This window comes from Macaca thibetana, chromosome 1, assembly GCF_024542745.1.
Source record: "Macaca thibetana thibetana isolate TM-01 chromosome 1, ASM2454274v1, whole genome shotgun sequence".
In the NCBI taxonomy this organism is placed as follows: Eukaryota; Metazoa; Chordata; class Mammalia; order Primates; family Cercopithecidae; genus Macaca; species Macaca thibetana.
The window spans coordinates 193649065-193676494 of NC_065578.1; the positions used below are offsets into that span (position 1 = coordinate 193649065).

At 38.8% G+C, this 27430-nt stretch overlaps 1 protein-coding gene across 50 annotated transcripts in view; it reads left to right on the forward strand.

Moving 5' to 3' along the window:
* The window catches only part of F5 (coagulation factor V), a 72468-nt gene that overhangs the window by 30787 nt on the left and 14251 nt on the right, over positions 1–27430 (forward strand). Inside the window, exons 7-20 of one of the 50 annotated variants that reach the window (XM_050784562.1) lie at positions 407–572; positions 3031–3208; positions 4995–5094; positions 5466–5680; positions 8858–9008; positions 10941–11153; positions 12343–14018; positions 14073–14099; positions 14289–14315; positions 14424–14450; positions 14505–15196; positions 19101–19275; positions 24811–25047; positions 26019–26229. In XM_050784562.1, coding sequence (XP_050640519.1) covers positions 407–572; positions 3031–3208; positions 4995–5094; positions 5466–5680; positions 8858–9008; positions 10941–11153; positions 12343–14018; positions 14073–14099; positions 14289–14315; positions 14424–14450; positions 14505–15196; positions 19101–19275; positions 24811–25047; positions 26019–26229 — 4095 coding nt within the window. Of the gene's footprint in view, positions 1–406; positions 573–3030; positions 3209–4994; positions 5095–5465; positions 5681–8857; positions 9009–10940; positions 11154–12342; positions 15197–19100; positions 19276–24810; positions 25048–26018; positions 26230–27430 lie in introns of all 50 variants that reach the window. The other 49 variants (XM_050784571.1, XM_050784397.1, XM_050784543.1 and 46 more) reach the window with 49 other exon arrangements.

Below are 27430 nucleotides of genomic sequence, written 5' to 3' on the forward strand. Positions count from 1 at the left end.
TATTAATATTTAATATTTAACAACAATTTGATTAAGTACTGGTGCTATCTTCATTTTACAGATTAAGGGACAGATGACAGAAAAATTGAGAATTTAACAAGACATAATTCATAGGATTTTAAGAAGTTAAAAATTATAAGAAATTTGCCAGCTCGAGAAGAAATCAAGGGAACCTTTCCATGTTTTTTCCCTAACCCCTCCTCCTTTTCCCCCTTTTAAAAGTCTTGCCTTTTCTGGATGCCACTGAAAGAGTTCCAAACTAAAATGTTCAAAAGTTGCCTGAGCATTACGTTCACTGTTATTATATTAATATAAACCTTATACAAGTTGATTTAAAGGATATGTATTTCCATCAACCATAATTTCTTCTCTCGAGTTATTTCGTTCTCTTTCTGCCCTAACTCAGCTGGGATGCAGGCTTACATTGACATTAAAAACTGCCCAAAGAAAACCAGGAATCCTAAGAAAATAACTCGTGAGCAGAGGCGGCACATGAAAAGGTGGGAATACTTCATTGCTGCAGAGGAAGTCATTTGGGACTATGCACCTGTAATACCAGCGAATATGGACAAGTGAGTTGTTGGGGTTCATACCATTGGGCAAAGATTCAAGATACATTCCATAGGGTCCTAGATGTTTGGGGATGAAATGTTGTAAGTTGACAGCTCTCAAGGGGGCACATGTATTGGTTTCTATTCAAGTCTTTTTGTAAAGATTAATCTTCAGTTACTCCCAAATCACCAAAGAAATTCAGCCTAATAACAACAGCAGCCACCTCTTGCTGAGTGCTCGCCATTGCCAAGTACTGTATTATCCCCTTCTGAGAGCTTCACTTCAACTCTACAAACTAGACACTGCTCTTATTTCTTTTTATAGATGACGAAATGGGTCAGAGAGATTAAGAGATTTGGACATTCAAATAGTGCTTAAACCCTTGAAAAGCTATTCAAATTCACTCATAATAAGAGAAATGCAAATTAAACTTCATGGGAATACTACTTTTATCTATCAGAGTCACAAGTCCAGATGACATCATCTGTTGACAAGGCTGTGAGAAATAAGAACAATCATATATTGCTGGTGGAAGATTAAATTGGTAAAGGGATTCTGAAGAATAACTTGGCAATATGTATCAAAATTCTAAATGCATATTCCCTTTGACTCAGCTGTCTCACTCTGGAAATCTAACTATACAGATATACTTGTTCACAGGTGAAATGATGTATGTACAACATATTCACTGTTGCAATGTTAGTAGTAGTAAGACTGGAAACAACTCAAAATGTCCATCAGTAGGAAACTAGTTTAATAAATTATGATACATTCATACAATGGAATACTAGGCATCAAAAAACAGGATGCAAACACTCTCTATGTCCTAACAAAAAAAGTTCTCCAAGCTATGTTATTAAATTACAAAGCCAGGAGGTAGTATAGCGTGTATATATAACTGCCTTTTGTTAAAGGAGTGAAAGGGATAAGAATATTTATATTTTCTTATTTTAAGACATATTTGCATATGTGTACATAAAAGTATTCTGGAATTATACACATAAAATTAATATGTGGCTACCTAGAAAATTCAGGGAGGGTAGGGAGGTCCATCGAGGGTTATCAGAGAAAAGTGAGAGTTTTCACTGTAATAAAAATTATGTGAATGTGTTTTCTATTAAAAAGAATTAAACTAGGAAAAAGAACCAAAAAAAATTTGGCCAAGATTATAGAATTGGTGCCAGAACTGAGATAGAAATCCAAGAGTGTTTGGCAACAGTCAGTGCTTTCCACTGGGCAAAATAAACTCATAAAATGATACTCTATCTTAAAGGATTGCTGGGTTAAATGATATTTCTGACTTTAGGTCTTTGAGGAACTGCCATACTGTCTTCCACAATGGTTGGATTAATTTACATTCCACCAAGAGTGTATAAGTGTTCCTTTTTCTCCATAACCTTGCCGGCATCTGTTGTTTCTTGACTTTTCAACCATCACCATTCTGGCTGTCATGAGATGGCATCTCATTGTGGGTTTTTTTGTTTGTTTGTTTTGTTTGAGACGGAGTCTCACTCTGCTGCCCAGGCTGGAGTGCAGTGGCGCCATCTCGGCTCACTGCAGACTCCGCCTCCCAGGTTCACACCATTCTCCTTCCTCACCCTCCCGAGTAGCTGGGACTACAGGTGCCCGCCACCAGGCCCGGCTAATTTTTTGTGTTTTTAGTAGAGACGGGGTTTCACCATGTTAGCCAGGATGATCTGGATCTCCTGACCTCGTGATCCGCCCGCCTTGGCCTCCCAAAGTGCTGGGATTAAAGCGTGAGCCACCGCGCCCGGCCGCATTGTGGTTTTGATTTGCATTTCTCTAATGATCACTGATGTTGAGCTTTTTAAAATATGCTTTTTGGCCGCATGTAGTTGCTTTTGCAAACTAAGGCAATAAAGTTGGCAGGGGAAAAGTGGTTCACGTTGCTGCTCCCAAAGTATTTATCCCAGTAGCTACAAAAGACGGGTGAAGGAGGTTGCTTTTCAGTGATCTCCAAGGATTGGCTAGATGGTGGAAGAGATAGCCCAATAGCACAAAACTATGATTAACAATGCTAGTAAATGTTTCTTGGGGTGGGAAGGTGCCTTTAGGGTTTAAGAAATACCTTTAAAACCAAAAAGGCTATCATAAAATAAGTGATAGGAGAGACTTTAGAAAAATTCCTAGTATTTCTTCCAGCCAGTATAGGCCTTTTCCCAGAGATATCAAAGGTCTGCTGTAGTAATGAGAATGACAGGAAGCTCTAAGTAGCTGCTTCTAACCAGTTACCTATGATTTTTATCAGTGATGCAGGAGACAACTCAGAAGTTTCCAGTTTTCCAACTAGACAGAAAACATCAGGACTTTGCAAGCTACACTAAGAAATTTTTAGAGAACTAGCATTTTAGCTAATGTAAGAGCAGAACATCTAAGCACGAGGGTTTCTCCATCCTACCGAGATCTCTATTCGAGAAAGTGGTTTAATTTTTGTTTTAATTTTTATTTCGCTTTAAGAAAATACAGGTCTCAGCATTTGGATAATTTCTCAAACCAAATTGGAAAACTTTATAAGAAAGTTATGTACACACAGTACGAAGATGAGTCCTTCACCAAACGTACAGTGAATCCCAATATGAAAGAAGATGGGATTTTGGGTCCTATTATCAGAGCCCAGGTCAGAGACACACTCAAAGTAAGTAACACAAATGCAGATTCATGGGAGAAATTAAATAGTAAATTATTATGGAGTACCTGGTTGTTTTTTAATTTTAAAACAAAAAGGTGCTCATATAATTTTAAATTCAAATGCAACTTTTAGTTTTTATTTAGTATTTGCATTTCTTTACAGCCTACTCAATAATACAAAGGATCTGAGACAGTTTCTCAAATTATAAAGGCATAAAACAAAGAGTCTATGTAACTGGGATAGAATCTGGGGACAAAGAAAATAAAGCCACAGATAAGTAGATACCATGTGACCCTGTAAGGCTGTCTTCAAATTTTGTCCTAAGCTTTATGGCAGACAGTGTAAAAAAGGAAATATGTCAGGGTGAAGTTTACATCATCTACGAAAAGAAAGTACCACTTATCCTGATATTGCGATCTAAGAGGAACTTCTTTAATGAGTTCTACAAAAGAGAGTGCTGAGTGATACAGTAGATGGCATCCTTGATAAAATTCTTATAACCAGCATAATACATTAAAAGTTGCATTAAAAATGTTTCTCATTATAGCTAAGATATAATAGTAAACACAATTGAATCGAAACAATTGTTACTCAGACATTTTTTAGTATAGTCTAGGTATGCAGCCCTCTAGTGAAGGTAAACTGCGTGTATCGAGAGCATGGAGTTTTCCTCAGACAATTCTCCTTAAATGTCACGTCACTTCACCAAGATAGATAAGAATTGGACAGCAGAGAATTAAAGGCTGCAATCTTTGACAAAATCCTAGAATGCAGATAATCTGCAGACAAAGGATGATCCAAAGGCTTTGACAATCAACCAAATAGAAGACTTAAGATTAAGGTTCTCTTTTGCAGATTAAAGAGCCTAACTAGGACTCCTGTGTGCTTTATGCACCTGACAAGGTCTATTCTGTTCATTTAAAATAGCCAAAGGACAAAAGCAGTTTTTTCCTCCATGCCTCTTTCCCTTCTTCCATTTCAGATCCCTTTTATGTGCTCTCAGCAAGTGTAGACATACCTTATTAAAAGTTCAGGATCCGGCTATTTGTTTGTGCCTCTCAAGAAGGTGGCTTCTTTCCCTCCTAAGGGTCTTACTCTGTCACCCAGGCTGGAGTGCAGTGGTGTGGTCATGGCTCACTGCAACCTCCACTTCCTGGGCTCGGGCGATTCTCCCACCTCAGCCTCTCAAGTAGCTGGGACTACAGGCACACGCCCCAACGCCTGGCTAATTTTTGTATTTTTTTTGTAGAGATGAGGTTTCACCATGTTGCGCAGGCTGGACTTGAACTCCTGAGCTCAAGTGATCCACCTGCTTCAGCTTCCCAAAGTGCTGGGGTTACAGGTTTGAGCCACTGCACCTAGCTGAGAAGATGACTTCAAAGACAGTGTCCTAAAAAAATCTACCAGGCAGGGGAAGGGGATCATGGTCTAGAGATGAGAAGCAGATTCAAAATGAGATGTGACCCAAGCTGGAGAGAGAAGGGCAGGGGAAGGAGGACTTGCTTGGAGACAGTGATACTGTGAGGAAAACTTTACTTCTCCTAACGAATCCTCTAAAGTCAGACTTCTCTTTCCATTTTCCACCTTCGTGTATGAGTGAAACACTCTCTCCAATGCTCCTCCCAAGTGATGCGGGGAGATTACTGATCAGATAAACAGATCTAATTTTCCCACTGTGTGTACACATGTGTACACACACACTATCCAAAAGGTGAAGATGCAAAGCTAGTATCTTATATTATTTGTCATGATCAACCTGAAATCCTAGAATAAATTTGATTTGACTTTGTAGATCGTGTTCAAAAATATGGCCAGCCGCCCCTATAGCATTTACCCTCATGGAGTGACCTTCTCACCTTATGAAGATGAAGTCAACTCTACTTTCACCTCAGGTTTGAATCTTTCACTTCTACTGAATCCAACTAGTGACTTCTGAGAGGCCGCCACGTTTTCCTGCTATTCTCCTTGCCCAGTGGTGTCACTGCTGCAGTCAGGTAGTATACGTGTAGGAGTATCCTAAAAATCACAGCCAAACCCTAGGAGTTTGTCTCCTAGTGGTAACAAAATATGGTGTCTTTTGTTAGTGTCATAGTGGCCTCTAGTGGAACAGTATCTAATGGCTCCATGCTATCCGGGTTCCAAGTAGAATATTTAAAGAATTCCTTTTGCAATATTAATTGGTTCTAACAAAAGCTTGTTTATTTATTTATTATCATGAAATAACTTTGCAAATGAAAACAATTTTGAATGTATTTTGTTTCAGGCAGGAACAACACCATGATCAGAGCAGTTCAACCAGGGGAAACCTATACTTATAAGTGGAACATCTTAGAGTTCGATGAACCCACAGAAAACGATGCCCAGTGCTTAACAAGACCATACTACAGTGACGTGGACATCATGAGAGACATCGCCTCTGGGCTAATAGGACTACTTTTAATCTGTAAGAGCAGATCCCTGGACAGGCGAGGAATACAGGTATTTTGTCCTTGAAGTAACCTTTCAGAAATTCTGGGAATTTCTTCTGGCTAGAACGTGTTAGGTCTCCCGGCTAAATAATGGGGCTTTTCCTTCAAGAGAACAGTAATTGTCAAGTAGTCCTTTTTAGCACCAGTGTGATAACATTTATTCTTTTTTTTTTTGTCTTGTCTATTTTAATCAGTACCATCACTGCAGAAGGCAAGTCTAGAGTGTGATAACATGTTTTGTCTTAGTTTCAAATTCCAGGTCTGTTGATATTGGATGTGTTGAACAAGTTGATTAGCCTCTCCTAATTTCTTCCTTTTATCAAATGGGTTGATACCCCTCCTAAAAATGTTACAGGTCTGTTTGGGGTTTAGTGAGATACCATCTGGTAAAAGTATAAAGCTCTTTACCAGTCTCTGTTATTTTTAGAGACCTGCAATAGGGAGAGAGAGGAGAGATTCTCTGAAAGCAACCATTTAGAAACATAGTTACTAGTGAAATCCCACCAAGATAATGGCCCATCTCTGTTGAGACTAAAGTATACAGGGGAATGTGAACAAAGATACCGAATTTCTGAGTTCGTCTTCATTGAAGAATTACAGTCTCATGTGATTAAACTAAAATTCCCAATTATGCTAAACTATAACCAAAGAGGTCTTATCTCAAGGCATACAAGATAAGCATATGCCTAGAAAATGAATTTCTGGACATATGGAAGATCCTGATTTATTGAACTAGGAAAGGAAACAGATAGTAGAAGCATAAGGCTTTGCTGTTGCAACCTTCTGTTTTATCCTTTGCACTCACTCATAGCATATTCAGTCAATCATTCATGTTGAAAGGTGTGCAGTTACAGAGATAGACAGACTTTCAGCTGCCATAGTGAAATTTTTCTTCTGGGATTTGTTTTTTTTTTTCTTTTGAGGCAGAGTCTCACTCTGTCACCCAGGCTGGAGAGCAGTGGCACCATTTTAGATCACTGCAACCTCTGCCTCCTGGGTTCAAGTGATTCTCCTGCCTCAGCCTCTTGAGTAGCTGGGATTACAGGCACCCGCCACCACCGCCATGTAATTTTTGTATTTTAGTAGAGACAGGGTTTCACCATGTTGGCTAGGCTGGTCTCGAACTCCTGACCTAAGGTGTTCCACCTGCCTCAGCCTCCCAAAGTGCTGGGATTACAGGTGTGAGCCAATGCGCCCGGCTCTTTTGGGATATTTTAATCTCTGAATTTTCTTATCTGTTCTGTTTGCTTTTGCATATTACCTTTAACTCTAACAAGTGCTGTGTATGCAATGGACTCTCATAAATGCCTGAATTATATGGCTTCAGTAGTTCCAAGAACTGTGTCACTTTGGTTTCTGAGAATTCAGTGGTGTAGATAATTTGCTGGAACATTAATGACTGAATACAGCACTTTTTTTTTTTTTTTTTTACTTTTAAGTTCAGGAGTACGTGTGCAGGATGTGCAGGTTTGTTACGTGGGTAAACATGTGTCATGGAGGTCTGTTGTACTTATTATTTCATCACCCAGGTATTAAGCCTAGTATCCATTGGTTATTTTTCCTGATCCTCTCCCTCTTTCCATCCTCCGTCCTCTGATAGGCCCCAGTGTGTATTGTTCCCTTCTACGTGTCCATGTGTTCTCATCATTTAGCTCTCACTTGTAAGTGAGAACATGCAGTATGTGGTTTTCTGTTCTCGTGTTAGCCTGCTTAGGATAATGGCTTCCAGCTCCATCCATGTCCCTGCAAAGGACATAATCTTGTTCTTTTTGGTGGTCACATAGTATTCCATGGTGTATATGTACCACATTTTCTTCATCCAGTATATCATTGATAGGCATTTGGGTGGATTTCATGTCTTTGCTATTGTGAAGAGTGCTAAAATGAACATACGTATGCATGCGTCTTTATAATAGAATGATTTATATTCCTTTGGGTACATACCAAGTAATGGAATTGCTGGGTTCAAAGGTATTTCTGACTTTAGGTCTTTGAGGACTCACCATGGTGTCTTCCACAATGATTGAACTAATTACACTCCCACCAAGAGTGTATAAGTGTTCCTTTTTCTCCACAACTTTGCCAGCATCTGTTAGTTTTTGACTTTTTATTTATAGCCATTCTTATTGGTGTGAGATGGTATCTCATTGTGGTTTTGATTTGCATTTCTCTAATGATCAGTGATGTTGAGCGTTTTTTTCATATAGTCCTTGGCCGCATGTATGTCTTCTTTTGAAAAATGTCTGTTCATGTCCTTTGCCTACTTTTTAATGGGGCTGTTTATTTTTTTCTTGTAAATTTAAGTTCCTTGTAAATGCTAGATATTAGACCTTTGCCAGATGCATAGTTTGCAAAAATTTTCTGCCATTCTGTAGGTTGCCTGTTTATTCTCTTGATAGTTTATTTTGCTGTGCAGGAGCTCTTTGTTTCAATTACATCCCATGTGCCAATTTTTGCTTTTGTTGCTATTGCTTTTGGCATGTTCGTCATGAAAGCTTTGCCCATGCCTATGTCCCAAATAATATTGTCTAGGTTGTCTTCCAGGGTTTTTGTAGTTTGGGGTTTTATGTTTAAGTGTTTTGTTGTTGTTTGTTTGTTTGTTTGTTTTTGTTATTTTTGAGACAGAGTCTCGCTCTGTTGCCCAGGCTGGAGTGCAGTGGTACAATCTCAGCTCATTGCAACCTCTGCCTCCCAGGTTCAGGTGATTCTCCTGCCTCGGCCTCCCGAGTAGCTGGGATTACAGGCATACGCCACGATACCTGGCTAATTTTTTTTTTTTTTTTTTTTTTTTTTTTTTTTTGGTAGTAGAGATGGGTTTTGCCATGTTGACCAGACTGGTCTTGAACTCCTGACCTCAGGTGATCCACCCACCTTGGCCTCCCAAAGTGCTGATATTATAGGCATGAGCCACCGCGCCAGGCCTACATTTAAGTCTTTAATCCATCATGAGTTAATTTTTGTATATGGTGTAAGGAAGGGGTCCAGTTCCAAATTTTCCGCCTACGGCTAGCCAGTTTTCCCAGAACCATTTATGGAATAGAGAATCGTTTTCCCATTGCTTGTTTTTGTCACGTTTGTCAAGGATCAGATAGTTGTAGGTGGGCAGCCTTATTTCTGAGTTCTCTATTCTGTTCCATTGGTCTATGTGTCTGTTCTTGTACCAGTACTATACTGTTTTGTCCTCCAGAGGGCAGCAGACATCGAACAGCAGGCTGTGTTTGCTGTGTTTGATGAGAACAAAAGTTGGTACCTTGAGGACAACATCAACAAGTTTTGTGAAAATCCTGATGAGGTGAAACGTGATGACCCCAAGTTTTATGAATCAAACATCATGAGCAGTAAGTCAAAGTACTATTTTTGTTCATCAGTTTTTCATTCCTGTAGTTGAAATATGACTGTGCCTAGAGTCAGAGACATGGATTAGAATCCACTTGCTAAGGAGCATCTCCAATCCTCACTTCCAGTCCAAAGACTTGGTGATGAAATCCGTGGGTAACATCATAGCAACATTTTTAAGCAAGAGGTCAAAGGCTTGCTATCCTTAGAAATGCACTTGATCTTCTATTCCAAGCGTGTGCGTGTGTGTGTGTGTGTGTGTGTGTACACAGACGTACTCTAAATGGTGAGGAACAGGGTGAGGGGGTAGGACTAATGGAAGGTGTTACAGGCCATGTCAATAGTATCCTAGACTGAGTTCAGGGTGAATATATGGCCAGGACGGAAACAAGGCAAGTAATTCAAAGATGAACTGACACATTAAAGTAGAGCAAAATGAGTATAGGGACCCAAGAGTCTTGGAAAGGCAATGTACAAAGAAGTTTAAAGTGATCAGTAAGACATTCAGAACAAAAGGAATTCCCTGAATGAGGTTTCCGGCCTTTGCCGCAGTTCTAAAGTTCAGTAGCCAAAAGCACTGCCATGGCGTCTGAGAGAAATGTCACTGAGCCAGCTGGCAGTAAACTTCTCCACAACAGCCAGAGTCCCCCCTACTGATCCTCAGAGTCTAGAGTCATGGTAATCACCTTCTCTAGTAGGTAATCACACATGTGAGGATGATTTCTCCATGTTCTGTTCATATAGATTCAGATGACTGACAGCTAGGGATTATCAGAGCCGACAGGTGCCAGGTCAAATAATTCAAACAGAAAATTACTCTCAGTTTTCTTTGCATAAGTTCCTTTTGGCAGTGAATCTGTCATAGTTCTAGACCAGTGCTGTCCAGTAGAAGCTACGTATGAGCTACATGTGTGATTTAAAATTTTCTGATAGCAACATTAAAAAGTAAAGAGAAATAGGTGACATTAATTTTAGTATTATGTTTTACTTAACTCAATATATCCTAAATATTATCATTTCAACATGTAATCAATATAAAAATTAATGAGACTTACTTCATTACTAAGTCTTTGAAATTCAATGTGTATCTTATACTCACAGCATATCTCAGTCCAGTCTACCCACATTTCAAGTGCTCAATAGCCACTTGTAGCCAGTGGCTACCATATTGAACAATGCAGTTATAGACGATTTAGAGAAACATCTAGAATGAGGTATAAACTAATAATGTATCATGTAAATTATTACAGTCACTTTAGTGATTTAAGTAGGTATTTAAATATTTGTTCATGCCAGTCAGTACTAAGGCTAAGAGTGGTAATCAAAATAGACATGAGCCCCGCCTTCATAGAAATCATACCTTTGATTTTTACTATGCTTAGTACGTAAGTAAATAGAAATATTGCCTACAGCAGTGTCCCTTTTAACAATTATGGAAATGTATGAACTGGATACTCAAATGGAAACTGTGAATACTATATAGATTATAAGACAGCAATAAAAACTATAAAATATGCTACATGGGCTTTATTTTTTGGAACATTACTTCTTACCCAATGACTAGTACATCAAAAAATGAATTTCTTATATTATGCTTTTCCTCCAAGTGGAATTATTAGAATATCTTTAAAGGCAGAGAATGGAGCACAAAATGTTTACTATACATTTGACAAATGAATGACTAAATCAATGTAAATGGAAGGCTTTATCTTTTTCCTGAGATTTCTCCTTTGGCTAATTTAGGAGAATAATCTCTCACTGGAAAATTCTGAGTTTGATCTTCTAGTCACATGTTAGACTAGATAAAGCTTATCTTGGATAATCACTGCTTTGACACAACCAAATTAACATGGAGACATTTATCTTAGGTATAATTAGACACATGCCCTTTCGTTGGCATAGACCTGGAATTTTAACAGATTTTACACTTTCAGCTATCAATGGCTATGTGCCCGAGAGCATAACTACTCTCGGATTCTGCTTTGATGACACTGTCCAGTGGCACTTCTGTAGCGTGGGGACCCAGAATGAAATTTTGACCATCCACTTCACTGGGCACTCATTCATCTATGGAAAGAGGCATGAGGACACCTTGACCCTCTTCCCCATGCGAGGAGAATCTGTGACGGTCACAATGGATAATGTTGGTGAGTAAGAGCCTGGACACTCAGAGAGGAAGCTTGCTTTGAATTTCTGGTCTATAAAGGTCTGCTGCAGCTCTCCAGGCTACCAGTGCTCCTCTATTTATCTCCCTGATCCCCTGCAGACTTTCCTTTCAATGTTTCTCATGGTTTCTCTTTGAGAAATTAATGACTTAAATGGATCCAGTTCTTTAGTGTAGGTTATATTTTTCCTTCTCTGAGCAAATTAGGAAGATATACAACAGCAGAAAAATAAGGCATAACTTTGAGGAAGAAGCATAAATATTTTGCCCACAAAAGAGCATTTCTTTTATCAAAATGCCCTTTTCAGTTTTTTGCGACAGCCATCTTCAATCATCAGGTACAGTGCCTTAGAAGCTGCTTCAGCAACAGCTTTGGGGTTTGTCAGACTGGAATGCAAGTCGTGATTTGCCGCTCAATCGCTGTGTAACCTCACACAAGTTACTTGGCCTCACTGAGCCACAGATCATTTATCTGGAAAACAGTGTAATCACATCTCACAGAGTTACTTTGACCATTAAAATAGTAATATGTGCCAAGTGCCAAGTGCCTGGCACTCAGTAGACACCAACAATGGTAACTATTAGAGACTCACCAAGAAATCTTTAATGTGCCAGCAATGCATGCCATTTCAGAGATTCAGAACTGTCCCCCTGAATTATTACTTAGAAACATCTAAATGTCTCTTATTTGTGAGGATAGAGCTCATCGTCAGCCCTTTAACTCTAATTCTAAGACAAGATGTGCTGTTAAGATATTTATGATATTAAAAGTCCATTTTATTCTTGATTCATCCCTTTCTTAATATATTTTAAAATAGTGAGTAACTATCTGTGCTGGAAGACCATTTTTCCCCTCTAATCTCCACTAAGCAATACTTTTGGTTTTTATTCTGTTAAGCGAGATAAATGCACTGGTCATGTGCTTAGAGTCACAGCAATGTCAAATTGCTTTAGAAAAGAAAAAGTTTATTAAATATTTCATTCTCATTTTTCTCTCCTTATGTTATTTTGACCCAGTAATCAATAGTTCACAGACAAGCAGTGGTCCACAGCCCATACTTGAGTATTCCTGTCTAAAGTTTATTAGAAATTACCTGCCACAATGGATTACTGGGTTTTCATGTCTTTTCCCAGACTTCCAGATATCTCTTCTCTCTATCTCTCTTCTATAGGAACTTGGATGTTAACTTCCATGAATTCTAGTCCAAGAAGCAAAAAGCTGAGGCTGAAATTCAGGGATGTTAAATGCATTACAGATGATGATGAAGACTCATATGAGATTTTTGAACCTCCAGAATCTACAGTCATAGCTACACGGAAAATGCATGATCCTTTAGAAACTGAAGATGAAGAGAGTGACACTGACTATGATTACCAGAGCAGACTGGCTGCAGCATTAGGAATTAGGTCATTCAGAAACTCATCATTGAATGAGGAAGAAGAAGAGTACAATCTTACTGCCCTAGTTCTGGAGAATGGCACTGAATTCATTTCTTCGAACACAGATATAATTGTTGGTTCAAATTATTCTTCCCCAAGTAATATTAGTAAGCTCACTGTCAATAATTTTGCAGAACCTCAGAAAACCCCTTCTCACCGACAAGCCACCACAGCTGGTTCCCCACTGAGACACCTCACTGGCAAGAACTCAGTTCTCAATTCTTCCACAGCAGAGCATTCCAGCCCTTATTCTGAAGACCCTATAGAGGATCCTCTACAGCCAGATGTCACAGGGATACATCTACTTTCACTTGGTGCTAGAGAATTCAAAAATCAAGAACATGCTAAACGTAAGGGACCCAAGGTAGAAAGAGACCAAGCAGCAAAGCACAGGTTCTCCCGGATGAAATTACTAGCACATAAAGTTGGGAGACACCTAAGCCGAGACACTGGTTCTCCCTCCAGAGTGAGGCCCTGGGAGGACCTTCCTAGTGATCTGTTACTCTTAAAACAAAATAACTCATCTAAGATTTTGGTTGGGAGATGGCATTTGGCTTCTGAGAAAGGTAGCTATGAAATAATCCAAGATACTGATGAAGACACAGCTGTTAACAATCGACTGATCAGCCCCCAGAATGCCTCACGTGCTTGGGGAGAAAGCACCCCTCTTGCCAACAAGCCTGGAAAGCAGAGTGGCCACCCAAGGTTTCCTAGAGTTAGACATAAATCTCTGCAAGTAAGACAGGATGGAGGAAAGAGTGGACTAAAGAAAAGTCAGTTTCTCATTAAGACACGAAAAAAGAAAAAAGAGAAGCGTACACACCATGCTCCTTTATCTCCAAGGACCTTTCACCCTCTAAGAACTGAAGCCTACAACACATTTTCAGAAAGAAGACTTAACCATTCATTGTTGCTTCATAAATCCAATGAAACATCTCTTCCCAAAGACCTCAATCAGACATTGCCCTCTATGGATTTTAGCTGGATAGCCTCACTTCCTGACCATAATCAGAATTCCTCGAATGATACTCGTCAGACAAGCTCTCCTCCAGATCTTTATCAGACAGTGCCCCCAGAGGAACACTATGAAACATTCCCCATTCAAGACCCTGATGAAATGCACTCTACTTCAGACCCCAGTCACAGATCCTCTGCTCCAGAGCTCAGTGAGATGCTTGAGTATGACCGAAGTCACAAGTCCTTCCCCACTGATATAAGTCAAATGTCCCCTTCCTCAGAACGTGAAGTCTGGCAGACAGTCCCCTCTGCAGACCTCAGCCAGGTGACCCTCTCTCCACAACTCAGCCAAACAAACTTCTCGCCAGACCTCAGCCACACGACTCTCTCTCCAGAACTCAGTCAGACAAACCTTTCCCCAGCCCTCGGTCAGATGCCCATGTCTCCAGACCTCAGCCATACAACCCTTTCTCCAGACCTCAGTCCTACAACCCTTTCTCCAGACCTCAGTCATACAACCCTTTCTCCAGACCTCAGTCACACAACCCTTTCTCCAGACCTCAGTCACACAACCCTTTCTCCAGACCTCAGTCCTACAACCCTTTCTCCAGACCTCAGTCATACAACCCTTTCTCCAGACCTCAGTCCTACAACCCTTTCTCCAGATCTCAGTCATACAATCCTTTCTCCAGACCTCAGTCCTACAACCCTTTCTCCAGACCTCAGTCATACAACCCTTTCTCCAGACCTCAGTCACACAACCCTTTCTCCAGACCTCAGTCATACAACCCTTTCTCCAGACCTCAGCCATACAACCCTTTCTCCAGACCTCAGTCCTACAACCCTTTCTCCAGACCTCAGTCATACAACCCTTTCTCCAGACCTCAGTCATACAAACCTCTCTCCAGACCTCAGCCATACAACCCTTTCTCCAGACCTCAGTCAGACAAACCTTTCCCCAGCCCTTGGTCAGATGCCCATGTCTCCAGACCTCAGCCAGACAACCCTTTCTCCAGACCTCAGTCATACAACCCTTTCTCCAGACCTCAGCCAGACAAACCTCTCTCCAGAACTCAGTCATACAAACCTTTCCCCAGCCCTCGGTCAGATGCCCCTTTCTCCAGACCTCAGCCAGGTGACTGTCTCTCCAGACATCAGTGAGACCACCCTTCTCCCTGATCTCAGCCAGATATCACCTCCTCCAGACCTTGATCAGACATTCTACCCTTCTGAATCTAGTCAGTCATTGCATCTTCCAGAATTTAATGAGACTTTTCCTTATCCAGACCTTGGTCAGATGCCATCTCCTTCATCTCCTACTCTCAATGATACTTTTCTATCAAAGGAATTTAATCCACTGGTTATAGTGGGCCTCAGTAAAGATGGTACAGATTACATTGAGATTATTCCAAAGGAAGAGGTCCAGAGCAGTGAAGATGACTATGCTGAAATTGATTATGTGCCCTATGATGACCCCTACAAAACTGATGTTAGGACAAACATCAACTCCTCCAGAAATCCTGACAACATTGCAGCATGGTACCTCCTCCGCAGCAACAATGGAAACAGAAGAAATTATTACATTGCTGCTGAAGAAATATCCTGGGATTATTCAGAATTTGTACACAGGTTTGGCCAGTTTTCTCCTTTTTTATTCTCATTTTTCCATTACTCCTGAAAAAAGTAGCTACTACAATTCAGGGGGATAATTGTGGGCAAATTATACTAAGAACAGTGTGGTTCCCCTATTGCAAGTTGGTCTGTTCTATTTCCTTTGTCAATTCCAAAACTGCTTCTTTACCTTGGATGACCCCTGGACAATATAAGAACAATCATTGGGAGAACTCTATAATATTCTGTAATTAGGCCTTTTTCTGTGTCCTCTCCTCTTACTACCCTTGTTTCTACTGACTCTTATTGCTCCAGGCAGAGCCCAACCTATCCATAGCTATATGCTAATCAATATGATTTAATTGAAGTTAGCCTCAAATCCAAACCCAAATATGATGTAGAAATCTCCTTTTTGCATTTACTTGTTTAGATCAGAATTTCTAAGAGATCCAAATCACTTTGTTTTAAAGATAATTTACAATTCAGTTTTGCTTAGGGGTAGAAAGCCATGTTGAACTGGGTTCTTTGTTCTGGGATGAAGATACAGAAAGAGAAGGAAAGGAGCAAGGCTTAGTCAACTACAAATTCTCAGGGACATAGCATGATGACTGCGCATCAACTGTCTAGACATAGCCCACAGCTTTTACTAAAACTGTTACATTAATCACTTAAAAAACCAAAGTGTAATTACAGTAGGCAAACACAATGTATGGTGTGACTTACGCAAATGACTTCATTAATCTGATGCCTGACATTTCCACATTAGAACTCTGTTTAAAACACTTTTTCCTATGACTTCCTATTTAAATGTTGCACTCAATACCATATGAGAACAACTAGCTATCTAAGCATTTCTAAGCAAGGCCTGAGGGAGTAAGATGTAGGGCCTGTCCAGAGTAAATAGGGATGGAACCACCTTCAAAATCTTGTATTCCATTCAAGGCTCACGACCCACTTTAATAGCAGTCAAAGTTGCTTTACCCACTCCCTTGTGTTCTGTGAGTTTGCATGTTATGCTCAGAGTCTGGAAAGATGGGATTAGTAGGGGAGGTAGACCAGAAGAAAGGCAGGATGAGATTCTCTGTTGATGGCTCATGGTATATAGCAAATATTATGGGTGTGATGGGTGAGTGTTTGGCTTGTTTCCACAGGCTTGGGAAATGTGAGAGCCAGTGGGAAAATTCGACATGCTTCAGTCCTAGACTGAGACAATGAACTAGATGGAAATAATGTGCATTATGTAATTAAACTTTTTATTTTGGAATAAAAATAAAATAGATCCACATACAGTCAAGAGAAATAATACGGAGAGATTATTTGGGTATCATGAGTATTCTTTACCCAGTTTCTCCCAGGGGTAACATTTTGCAAATCTATAATACTATATCACAACCAGCATACTGACATTGATACTGTCAAGATACGGGATGTTTACCATCACCTTAAAAATCCCTCTCTTTACCCCTTTATACTCATATCGACCTTCCTCCCACCATACCCCTTCCTTATTCCCTGGCAACCAGTAGTCTGATCTCCATTTCTATAATTTTGTCATTTCAAGAATATCACATAAATGGAATCAGGCAACATGCAACCTTTGGGGACTGGTATTTTTTCACTCAGTAAATTTCTCTGGAGATTTGTCAGATTATTGCATGTACTTCATTACATGGGTGTAGCACAGTTTTTTTTGTTTTTGTTTTTTTTGGTCATTGTTTTATACATATTTATGGTGCAAACATGATGTTTTCATATATTTATAAACTGTGAATTGACAAAATCAAGCTAATTAGCCTATGCATTACCTCACATACTTTTTTGTGGTTAGAACACTTAAAATGTACTCAGCAATGTTAAAAAATTCAGTGTGTTGTTATTAACTACAGTCACCATCTTATACAACAGATCTTCTAAATTTATTTCTTCTAATTGAATTTTATCTTTTGACCATTTTCTCAATGCTTCACCTCTGTATTCCTTTGTTAACCACGGTCGTACCTTCTGCTTCTATGAGCTCAATGTTTTCAGTTTCCACATTATAAGTGAGATCCTGCAGTACTTGTCTTTCTGTGCCTGGCTTATTTTATGTAACATAACGACCTCCTGGTTCAGTCATGTTGTCGCAGATGACATTTCTTCATTTTTTTTTTTTTTTTTTTTTTTTTTGAGACGGAGTCTCACTGTGTCTCGCAGACTGGAGTGCAGTGGTGTGATCTCGGCTCATTACAAGCTCCGCCTCCCTGGTTCACGCCATTCTCCTGCCTCAGCCTCCCGAGTAGCTGGGACTACAGGCGCCTGCCACCACACCCGGCTAATTTTTTTTGTATTTTTAGTAGAGACAGGGTTTCACCGTGTTAGCCTGGATGGTCTCGATCTCCTGACCTCATGATCCACCCGCCTCGGCCTCCCAAAGTACTGGGATTACAGGTGTGAGCCACCACGCCCAGACCATTTTCTTTTTCTTCAATGCTAAATAGTATTTCATTGTTTATGAAGATCACATTTAAGAAATCCATTCATTTGTTGATAGACATTTGGGTTGCTTCCCTATCTTGGCTAATGTGGCTAATGCTGCAGTGAACGTGGGAGAGCAGATATCTCTTCAACATACTGATTTCATTTTCTGTGGGTATATACCCAAAAATGGGATGAATGAATCATATGGTAATTCTATTTTTAATTTTTAAGGGAACCTCCCATACTGTTTTCCATAATGGCTGTACTAATTTACATTCTCACCAAGATGTACAAGAGTTCCCTTTTCTTCACATCCTTGCCAACATTTATCTCTTGTCATTTTTATAATACAATCCTGACGGTGTGAGGTGAGCCCTCATTGTGATTTTAAATTGCATTTCTCTGATTATTAGTAATGTTGAGCATCTTTTCACATATTTGTTGGTCATTTGTATGTCTTCTTTTACGAAATGTCTATTCAAGTCTTTTGCTCATTTTTTAATCAGGCTATTTGGGTTTTTGCTGAATTGAGTTCCTTATACTTTTAATTTTAATTCCTTATCAGATATTTGGTTTTCAAGAATATTCTCCCATTCCACAGGTTGTCTCTTCACTCTGTCATTTCCTTTGCTGTGCATGAACTTTTGAGTTTGGTGGCAATCCCATTTGTCTATTTCTGCTTTTGTTGCCTTTGCTTTTGAGGTCATATCCAAAAAATCTTTGTCCACACCAGTGTCAAGAAGCTTAAGAATAATGGACATTAGCAAAAAACAAATGTGAGAAGAGTGGCTACTTTCAGGGTACAAAACATTCATCCATCCAGTGACTTTCATAAGTATGACCTTCTAATTAATCTGACCATTGTCACCTGATAGCCCCAAGCTCTGGCGCTGTCCCATTACATGGCTTTGTCTGCCTTTGATCTTAAAATTTAGAACATATGATTGTATTTGTGCATTCATTTATATGTTTGACAAAAATTTATTAAGCTCCTACTGTGTGCCAGATAATGTGCTTACCACTGGAGAGAGTATTATGAGCAAACTAGGCACAATGGCTGACCTCGTGGTACTTATACCCAGTGAGAGTCAGATATTAATAGATAATCTCACAAATAAATTATATATAATATACCGTATATACTATAGAAATAGTATAAGAATACTACAGGAATTTACTATGTATACTATAATAATACTATAGAAATATAAGGAATTGATATAGAGACTTGACCTAGTCTGAAAGGTCATAGGAAGACTTACCTATGAAATAATATCTGAGTTAGGAATTGAAAGATATTTACTGGCTTTTGTTTTTATTCACTTTTACATTTACTCATTTGTCCATCAAATATTTATTAAAGACCTTCTCTATGCTAGATGCTATATTTAGAAAGAGACAATTTCCTAAATTCTTTGAACAGTCTTTAATTTCTTCTTTTACACAATTAGTATTATTATTTCAGGGAAACAGATATTGAAGACTCTGATGATATTCCAGAAGACACCGTATATAAGAAAGTAGTTTTTCGAAAGTACCTCGACAGCACTTTTACCAAACGTGATCCTCGAGGGGAGTATGAAGAGCATCTCGGAATTCTTGGTCCTATTATCAGAGCTGAAGTGGATGATGTTATCCAAGTAAGTCTTTTGAGCACTGCTAAGATCATCAGAGGAATTTTCACAAGCACCAGAGGGTTGTAAAGGTGCAGGTGGCAAGAGAGCTATAAGTGATTTGTTTATTTTCCAGGATTAATGAATAATTACATTTCTTTTCAAAGACTCCTTGTCAAACAATTTGGCAATCTTCAAGACTAAAAAAAAAAAGATCTCACTTTTTTTTAAATGCTGAAAACTATATAATCTGTAGAAAATCTCTCTGTAATTTCTATCTAAAGCTAACCTATCTCAAGTTAACATAGAAAATTAATATATTCAAGAGCAATTGCATTGGGCTTCATAATAGTGGTGGTGGTGGTGGCAGTAGTAGTGCTAGTAGTAATAGCAATTTAGAAATATCTCCTGATGTTTTCCTAAAAAAAATAAATAAAGTGAAGTTAAATAAAATGAGTAAGGAAAGTAAAGATATCTCTGTGCCCTCCAAAAGTGAGCAAGTTTCTTCAGTGTCTTCCTAGTTCTGGTCATTTCTTTCAAAATCTTGTGTCCAGACCCAGGATTATAACTTGCTTTTAGAACAAAGTTTACTTCAGCCATTTTTGCTAACCTCTCACGTTCAAAAACCCAGAAAGAACCCTGATTCTAAAGTCAGCTATTCTAGATTTTAAAATATAATCTACTATACCTGTGTAAGCATTACTACATTTTCAGTGACCATTTGCTCTTTTTAAAAAGGTGAACAAGTACATAAGGATATAAGAATCTTAATTATTCTAAATTTTCCATGAAACTATGGAAGGCAATATTCTCTCTTATGATTAGGGGATCCTTTTTCAAGATGAATGATAATTTAACACAATATTTTAAAAACCTATTCTAAGTGAAGTAACTCAGGAATCAAAAACCAGACGCTGTATGCTCTTACTTATAAATGGGAGCTAACCTATGGGTATGCAAAGGCAGATAGATTGGTATAATGGACATTGGAAATTCAAAAGGGAATGGGGGGATGGATGAAAAGCTACCTCCTGGGTGCAGGGTACACTACTCAGGTGACAGGTACAACTAATATCCTAGACTTCACCACTATACAATTCATCCATGTAACCAAAAACCACTTGCATCCCTAAAGCAACTGAAGTTTTTTTAAAAATTTAAAAATCAAAATAAACACAGGAAAGTCACAATTAACAAAACATCACAATTGTGAATAAAGACAGGATCAGTAACAATGTTGCATTGAGTCATACTGGAGCCTTAGGCAAAAGGAAAAAAATCAAATACTGAATCTTTGTTTTAGCCCTGGATTTCACGAGATAAAAATAACTTCATTTGTGTATTTAAAAATAATTTTAACTTTTATTTTAGATTCAGGGGGCATATGTGCAGGTTTGTTATCTGGGTATATTATGTGATGCTGATGTTTAGGGTATGATTGATCCCATCATCCAAGTAGTGTGCATAGTACCCAATAGTTTTTCAGCCCTTGCTCATCTCCCTCCTCCCACCCCGCTCTAGTGGTCCCCAGTGTTTATTGCCATTATGTTTGTGAGTACCCAATGTTTAGCTCCCACTTATAAGTGAGAACATGTGGTATTTGGTTTTCTGTTTCTATATTAATTCATGTAGCATAACAGCCTCCAGCTGGCATCCATGTTGTTGTAAAGGACATGATTGCAGTCTTTTTTATGGCTGCGTAGTATTCCATGGTGCATATATACCATATTTTCTTTATCTAGTCCACCACTGATGGGCGCCTAGGTTGATTCCATGTCTTTGCTACTGTGAATAATGCTGTGATGAACATCCTAGTACATGTGTCTTTTTGGTAGAACAATGTATTTTCTTTTTCTTTTTTTTTTTTTTGAGATGGAGTCTCAATCTGTCGCCCAGGCTGGAGTACAGAGGTATGATCTCAACTCATTGCAACATCTGCCTCCAAGGTTCAAGCAATTCTCCTGCCTCAGCCTCCCGAGTAGCTGGGATTACAGGTGCCCACCACCAGGCCCAGCTAATTTTTGTATTTTTAGTAGAGACAGGGTTTTACCATATTGGCCAGGCTGGTCTCAAACTCCTGACCTCAGGTAATCTGCCTGCCTCAGCTTCCCAAAGTGCTGGGATTACAGGCATGAGCCACTGTGCCCAGCTGAACAGTTTTATTTTCTTTTTTGGCTATATACTCAGTAATAGAATTGCTAGGTCAAATTGTAGCAGGACAAGCCTCAGACAAAACCCCTCAGACACCGAGTTAAAGAAGGAAGGGCTTTATTCAGCCAGGAGCTTTGGCAACACTCATGTCTCCAACAACCGAGCTCCCCAAGTGAGCAATTCCTGTCCCTTTTAAGGGCTCACAACTCTAAGAGGGTCCGTGTGAAAGGGTCATGATCCATTGAGCAAGCAGGGGGTACGTGACTGGGGGCTGCACGCACCGGTAATTAGAACAGAACAGGACAGGACAGGGATTTTCACAGTCCTTTTCTATACAATGTCTGTAATCTATAGATAACATAACCAATTAGGTCAGGGGTCGATCTTTAACTACCAGGCCCACGGTGTGGTGCCGGGCTGTCTGCTTGTAGATTTCATTTCTGCCTTTTACTTCTTCTTTCTTTGGAGGCAGAAATTGGGCATAAGACAATATGAGGAGTGGTCTCCTCACTTAAAATAGTAGTTCTGTTTTAAGTTCTTTGAGAAATCCCCAAACGTTTTTCCACAGTGGCTAATTCACATTCTAAGCAGCAGTGTATAAGCATTCCCTTTTCTTCACAGCCTCACCAGCATCTATTTTTTGGATTTTACTAATAGCCATTCTGACTGGTGTGAGATGGTATTTCACTGTAGTATTGATTTGCATTTCTCTGATGATTAGTGATGTTGAGCATTTTTTTTCACGTTTGTTGGCTATTCGTATGTCTTCTTTTGAGAAGTATCTGTTCATGTCTTTTGCCCACCTTTTAATGGGGTTATTTGTATTTCACTTGCTCAATTGTTTAACTATCTTATAGTTTCTGGATATTAGACCTTTGTCAGATACATACTTTGTGAATATTTTTTCCATTCTGTGTCTGTTCACTTTGTAGGTAGCTTCTTTTGCTGAGAAAAAGCTCTTTAGTTTGTCAATTTTTGCTTTTGTTGAAATGCTTTTGAGGAATTAGTCATAAATTCTTTCCCAAGGCTGATATCCAGAATGGTGTTTCCTAAGTTTTCTTCTAGGATTCTTAAAGTTTGAGGTCTTACATTTAAATATTTAATCCATTTTTTTAAAAATTATACTTTATGTCCTAGGGTACATCTGTAATCCATCTTGAGTTAATTTTTGTATATGATTAATCCAGTTTCATTGGATTCATTGGGGTCCAGTTTCATTCTTTCACATATGGGTAGCCAGCTATTCCAGCACCATTTATTAAATACGAGTTCTTTTCCCCTTGTTTTTGTTTTGTTGTTGTTGTTGTTGTTGACGACTTTGTCAAAGTTCAGGTGGTTGTAAGTGTGTGGCTTTATTTCTGAGTTCTTTATTCTGTTCCATTGGCCTATGTGTCTGTTTTTGTATCAGTATCATGCTATTTTGGTTATTGCAGCTTTATAGTATAGTTTCAAGTCAGGTACTGTGATACCTCCAGATTTGTTCCTTTTGCGTAGGATTGCTTTGGCTATTCGGGCTCTTTTTTGACTCCATATGAATTTTAGAATAGCTTCGTCTAATCCTGAGGAAAATGATTCCAGTAGTTCATTAAAAATAGTGTTGAATCTGTAGATTGCTTGGGGCACAATGGCTATTTTAACAATACTGATTCTTTCAATACATGAGCATACAATGTTTTTCCATTTGTTTGTGTTACCTATGATTTCTTTCGTCAGTGTTTTGTAATTCTCCTTACAGAGATCTTTCACCACTTTGGTTAGATGTTTTCCTAGGTATTTTGTGTATGTGTGTGTGTGTGTGTGTGTGTCTATTTCTAATGGGATTGTGTTCTTGATTTCGCTCTCAGTTTGAACATTACTGATGTATAGAAATGCTACTTTGTACATTGTACATTGTATTTTGTATAATTGATTTTGTACATTAATCTTGCATACTGAACCTTTACTGAAGTCATTTATCAGTTCCTGGAGCCTTTTTGTGGAGTCTTTAGGGTTTTCTAGGTACAGAATCATATTGTCAATGAAGAGAGATAGTTTAACTTCTTTTCTTCTTTGATTGCCTTTTATTTCTTTCTCTTGCTTGATTGCTGTGACTAGAATTTCCAGTACTGTGTTGAATATGAGTGATGAGAGTGGACATCCATGTCTTGTTCCAGTTCTCACAGGGAAGGCTTTCAGCTTTTGCTCATTCAGTATGATGTTGACTGTGGGTTTGCAATAGATGGCTCCTATTATTTTGAAGTTTGTTCCTTCAATGCCTAGTTTGTTGAGGGTTTTTATCATGAAGAGATGTTAGGTTTTATCAAAAGCTTTTTCCATGGTTATTGAGATGATGATACTGTTTTTGTTTTTAATTTGGTTTATGTGGTGAATCACATTTATTGATTTGCATACATTGAGCCACTTTGCATCCTAGGAATGAAGCCTATGTGATTGTGATGAATTAATTTTTAATTTGCTGCTGGATTTGGTTTGCCAGTATTTTGTTGAAGATTTTTGTATCTATGTACATCAGAGATATTGGCTGGTGGTTTTCATGATTCATTGTGTCTTTGCCAGGTTTTGTTATTAGGGTGATGCTGGCTTTGTAGAATAAAATAAGGAAGAGACAGGGGATCTTTAATCACTAGAAGTTATAGAAGGGCCGGGAGGAGCTTCACGAGTCTGACTGCTGGGGTGTGAAGACTTCCCATATGGCATTTAAGTCCTTTACCATCTGGCTCCAACCTGGTCCTTTTCCAGCCTCATTTCTCACCAGGTTCCACCTGTCCCTGTGCATTTCACAGCCCAGCTCCATTCAGATTCTTCCTTGCTATTCCCCAAACTCTTCCTTTATTCCCCTGCTCACAGGCATCCTTCTGCCCTTCCGAGAGTCTGAAATGTCTTTCTAGCTCCTGTTCATTCTACGATGGCCAATTCCATTTCCTCCAATAAACTTACCTTAATTCTTCCAACCTCTCCTAAATACTCAGCCAAATCGTTCCTCCAGGGCATCATCATCTGAACCCACTTAGACTTTGTATATAGCACCTGTTGTCTCCAGATTTCTAGTGTGGATGCCCATGTGCATGTTGTTTTCATCAGAAGCTTAAAAGCTTCTTATGAACAAGAATCAAGCCTCTTTCATCTTCATATCTTCACTACCTATCACTCTCATTTCATTAGTAGATAATGTCAGTACTTTGGCCTTGAGCCTAAGAACACATATCTTTTGGTATTTCTGGAGAAAACTACTTGGGCCATATCTCACAGGATGGTTGTGAAAATTAAATGAAATAATATACATAAGTTATTTTATACCTTATATCTTAGCTCCGATTTTATAACCAGTCACTTTGGCCTATAATGCTGACATTTTTGTGGTTTAGATTTTTGTTAAGCTTAAGCACATTTGTGGATCATTCCTTTCTCTAGGTTCGTTTTAAAAATTTAGCATCCAGACCATATTCTCTACATGCCCATGGACTTTCCTATGAAAAATCATCAGAGGGAAAGACTTATGAAGATGACTCTCCTGAATGGTTTAAGGAAGACAATGCTGTTCAGCCAAATAGCAGTTATACCTATGTATGGCATGCCACTGAACGATCAGGGCCAGAAAGTCCTGGCTCTGCCTGTCGGGCTTGGGCCTACTACTCAGCTGTGAACCCAGTAGGTACTTTCATTGAAAGTTTTTCTCATTCCCCTAACCTCGTAGTCTGAGTCCACCAAATGGAAGAGAGGGGGTTATTTATTGTCAAATGTCTGTCTTGCTTTTCATGAGGAATGCATAAGGGTGTGGTTAACAGTCTACATTTATCATAACCAGGGACTCTCCATGCAGCTCTTCAGATGACAGAGAGAGAAACATTTATTCAGTGGAGAGGAGGGAAGATTATTTGAATGATTGGCCATGAATTAGAATGCCTACATTTACAGAAGATGACATTTATTTGAAATTTTCTTGAACAAATATTAGCTATGTTCTGCTCTTTCTTTATGGAAAAAAACTGCAAAGTCAAGACTCCCTTATCTATCATTCTGCAATGTATATATACTTCAAAACAATATGTTGTACACAGTATATACATACAATTTTATTTGTCAATTAAAAAGAGAAGCAACTCCTTCATTTAATGCATAGTGGAAAGAGCACAGACTCAGATTTAAATTTTTACCCTGTCACGTAATGCATAATCCTAGTAAATTCCTTGACCTCTCTTAGCCTGGTATCAGAAGTTAAAAATGAGGTAATAGTACATAGTGCATGGTAAGCACTTGGTAAATACTTGTTCAATGAATGAATTTATATTTATCATATAAGATAGTTGTCACGATTAAATGAGAGATTGCAGGCAAATCATTTAATATTCTGGTAGATTCCCAATAAATAGTATCCCTTATATTATCAATTTATTATTATCATCATTGTTACTGGGATAAAGATCAACCAGAGGAAGGAGGATTATGAATACAACAGAATTAGGTGATAAATATCCAGGCTTATTACGCCATTCATTTATAATCTTCATCTTCAAATTCAGAGCCTGTCAGAAAGTTTCCTTTTTTATATGATGAGTGACTATCAGAAGAGCAAGGAAATTCCTGAGAAAGAGACAATACAATTTACTCTCTTTTTCCAGGAAAAAGATATTCACTCAGGCTTGATAGGTCCCCTCCTAATCTGCCAAAAAGGAATACTACATAAGGACAGCAACATGCCTGTGGACATGAGAGAATTTGTCTTACTATTTATGACCTTCGATGAAAAGAAGAGCTGGTACTATGAAAAGAAGTCCCGAAGTTCTTGGAGACTCACATCCTCAGAAGTGAAAAAATCCCATGAGTTTCACGGTATTTTCCTCTGACTTTGATCTAATCTCCTAATTAAATCACACTGGGTCACAGTGATTCCTGCCCTTAGAGCTTCACAAGATTAGACATGAGATGCTTCTGAGACAACCAGAGCTACAATTAAAACTGGTTCCTTAACATTCCAGAGGGCTGATGTAATCTGGCAGGTAACACTGTGGGTGAGGCAAAAAGAGAAAGTCTGAAAGATAGTGCAGAGAAGCTGCTGTAAAACAAACGAACAGAAAACCACAACAACAAAAAGCCAGTGTGCTTCAGCTGGTAACACACATTGAAAAGGAATTAACATTGTTCTGCAATTTAAAAAGTTAATAAGCTTGTTTCTGGATCTCTAAAGGCACAAGTGTTTATATAAAAGAAATGATCACCTGTGTGTCTTTTCTAAAATAAGAATGATTCTAACAGTTTTAGCTCTCAGCAGCTACCAGTGGCACCCAAAGCATATGAGAACAAAATGAGAGAAGAAACTAGGTACCCAGGTAATGGGAGAATAGTGGCAAGAGAGCATGTGGGTGGTCACACTGGGAAAAGTGTGCCTACTTGGAAATTCACTCAGAAATTTGGCCTGTAAGCTAGTAACTGAAACAGAAACTGAGAGGAGAAAGGTACGAGCTTGTGTTATGAATATGTAGACAGGTGTTCTCATGCCTGATATAATTTTAAGGATGCCCAAATGATCTCAACCCGTTCCTCTCCAAAAATTCGCTTGCCTGGTTTCTGAAATTTCACAGCAGTTCCTCTAACTTAAGAAGAAGGAAACAAAGCACTTCCCTCACTTTGGTTTCAGTTAAATGTTTGGTAACACTAAACTTTATCTTTAAAATTTTGTGTTACATTTTTAAGGTGATCATGTTTCTCAGGGACTTTAAAAAAAAAATCCACATATTTTACTACAGGGAGAGTAGATAAAGCCTGAGAACCCGAGACACCTAATCTGAGAAGTGGGCAGAGGAGTTATCGTACCAATGAGAGAAAAAACGTGACTTGCTATGGTTGCTGGATACACCAACAATAAACTCCTCATATTATAAACTCCTAGACTTCCAAATTTGCCTGAAACTTTCTCTGAATTTAGAAGGCCTTAAGGTGACATGCTGCATGTCTCCTTGCTGACTCTAACCCCTGGAGTTTACTTTGTCTGCCTATATTTGTGTTTATCTTTTTGTAGTTAAGGAAAATTAAG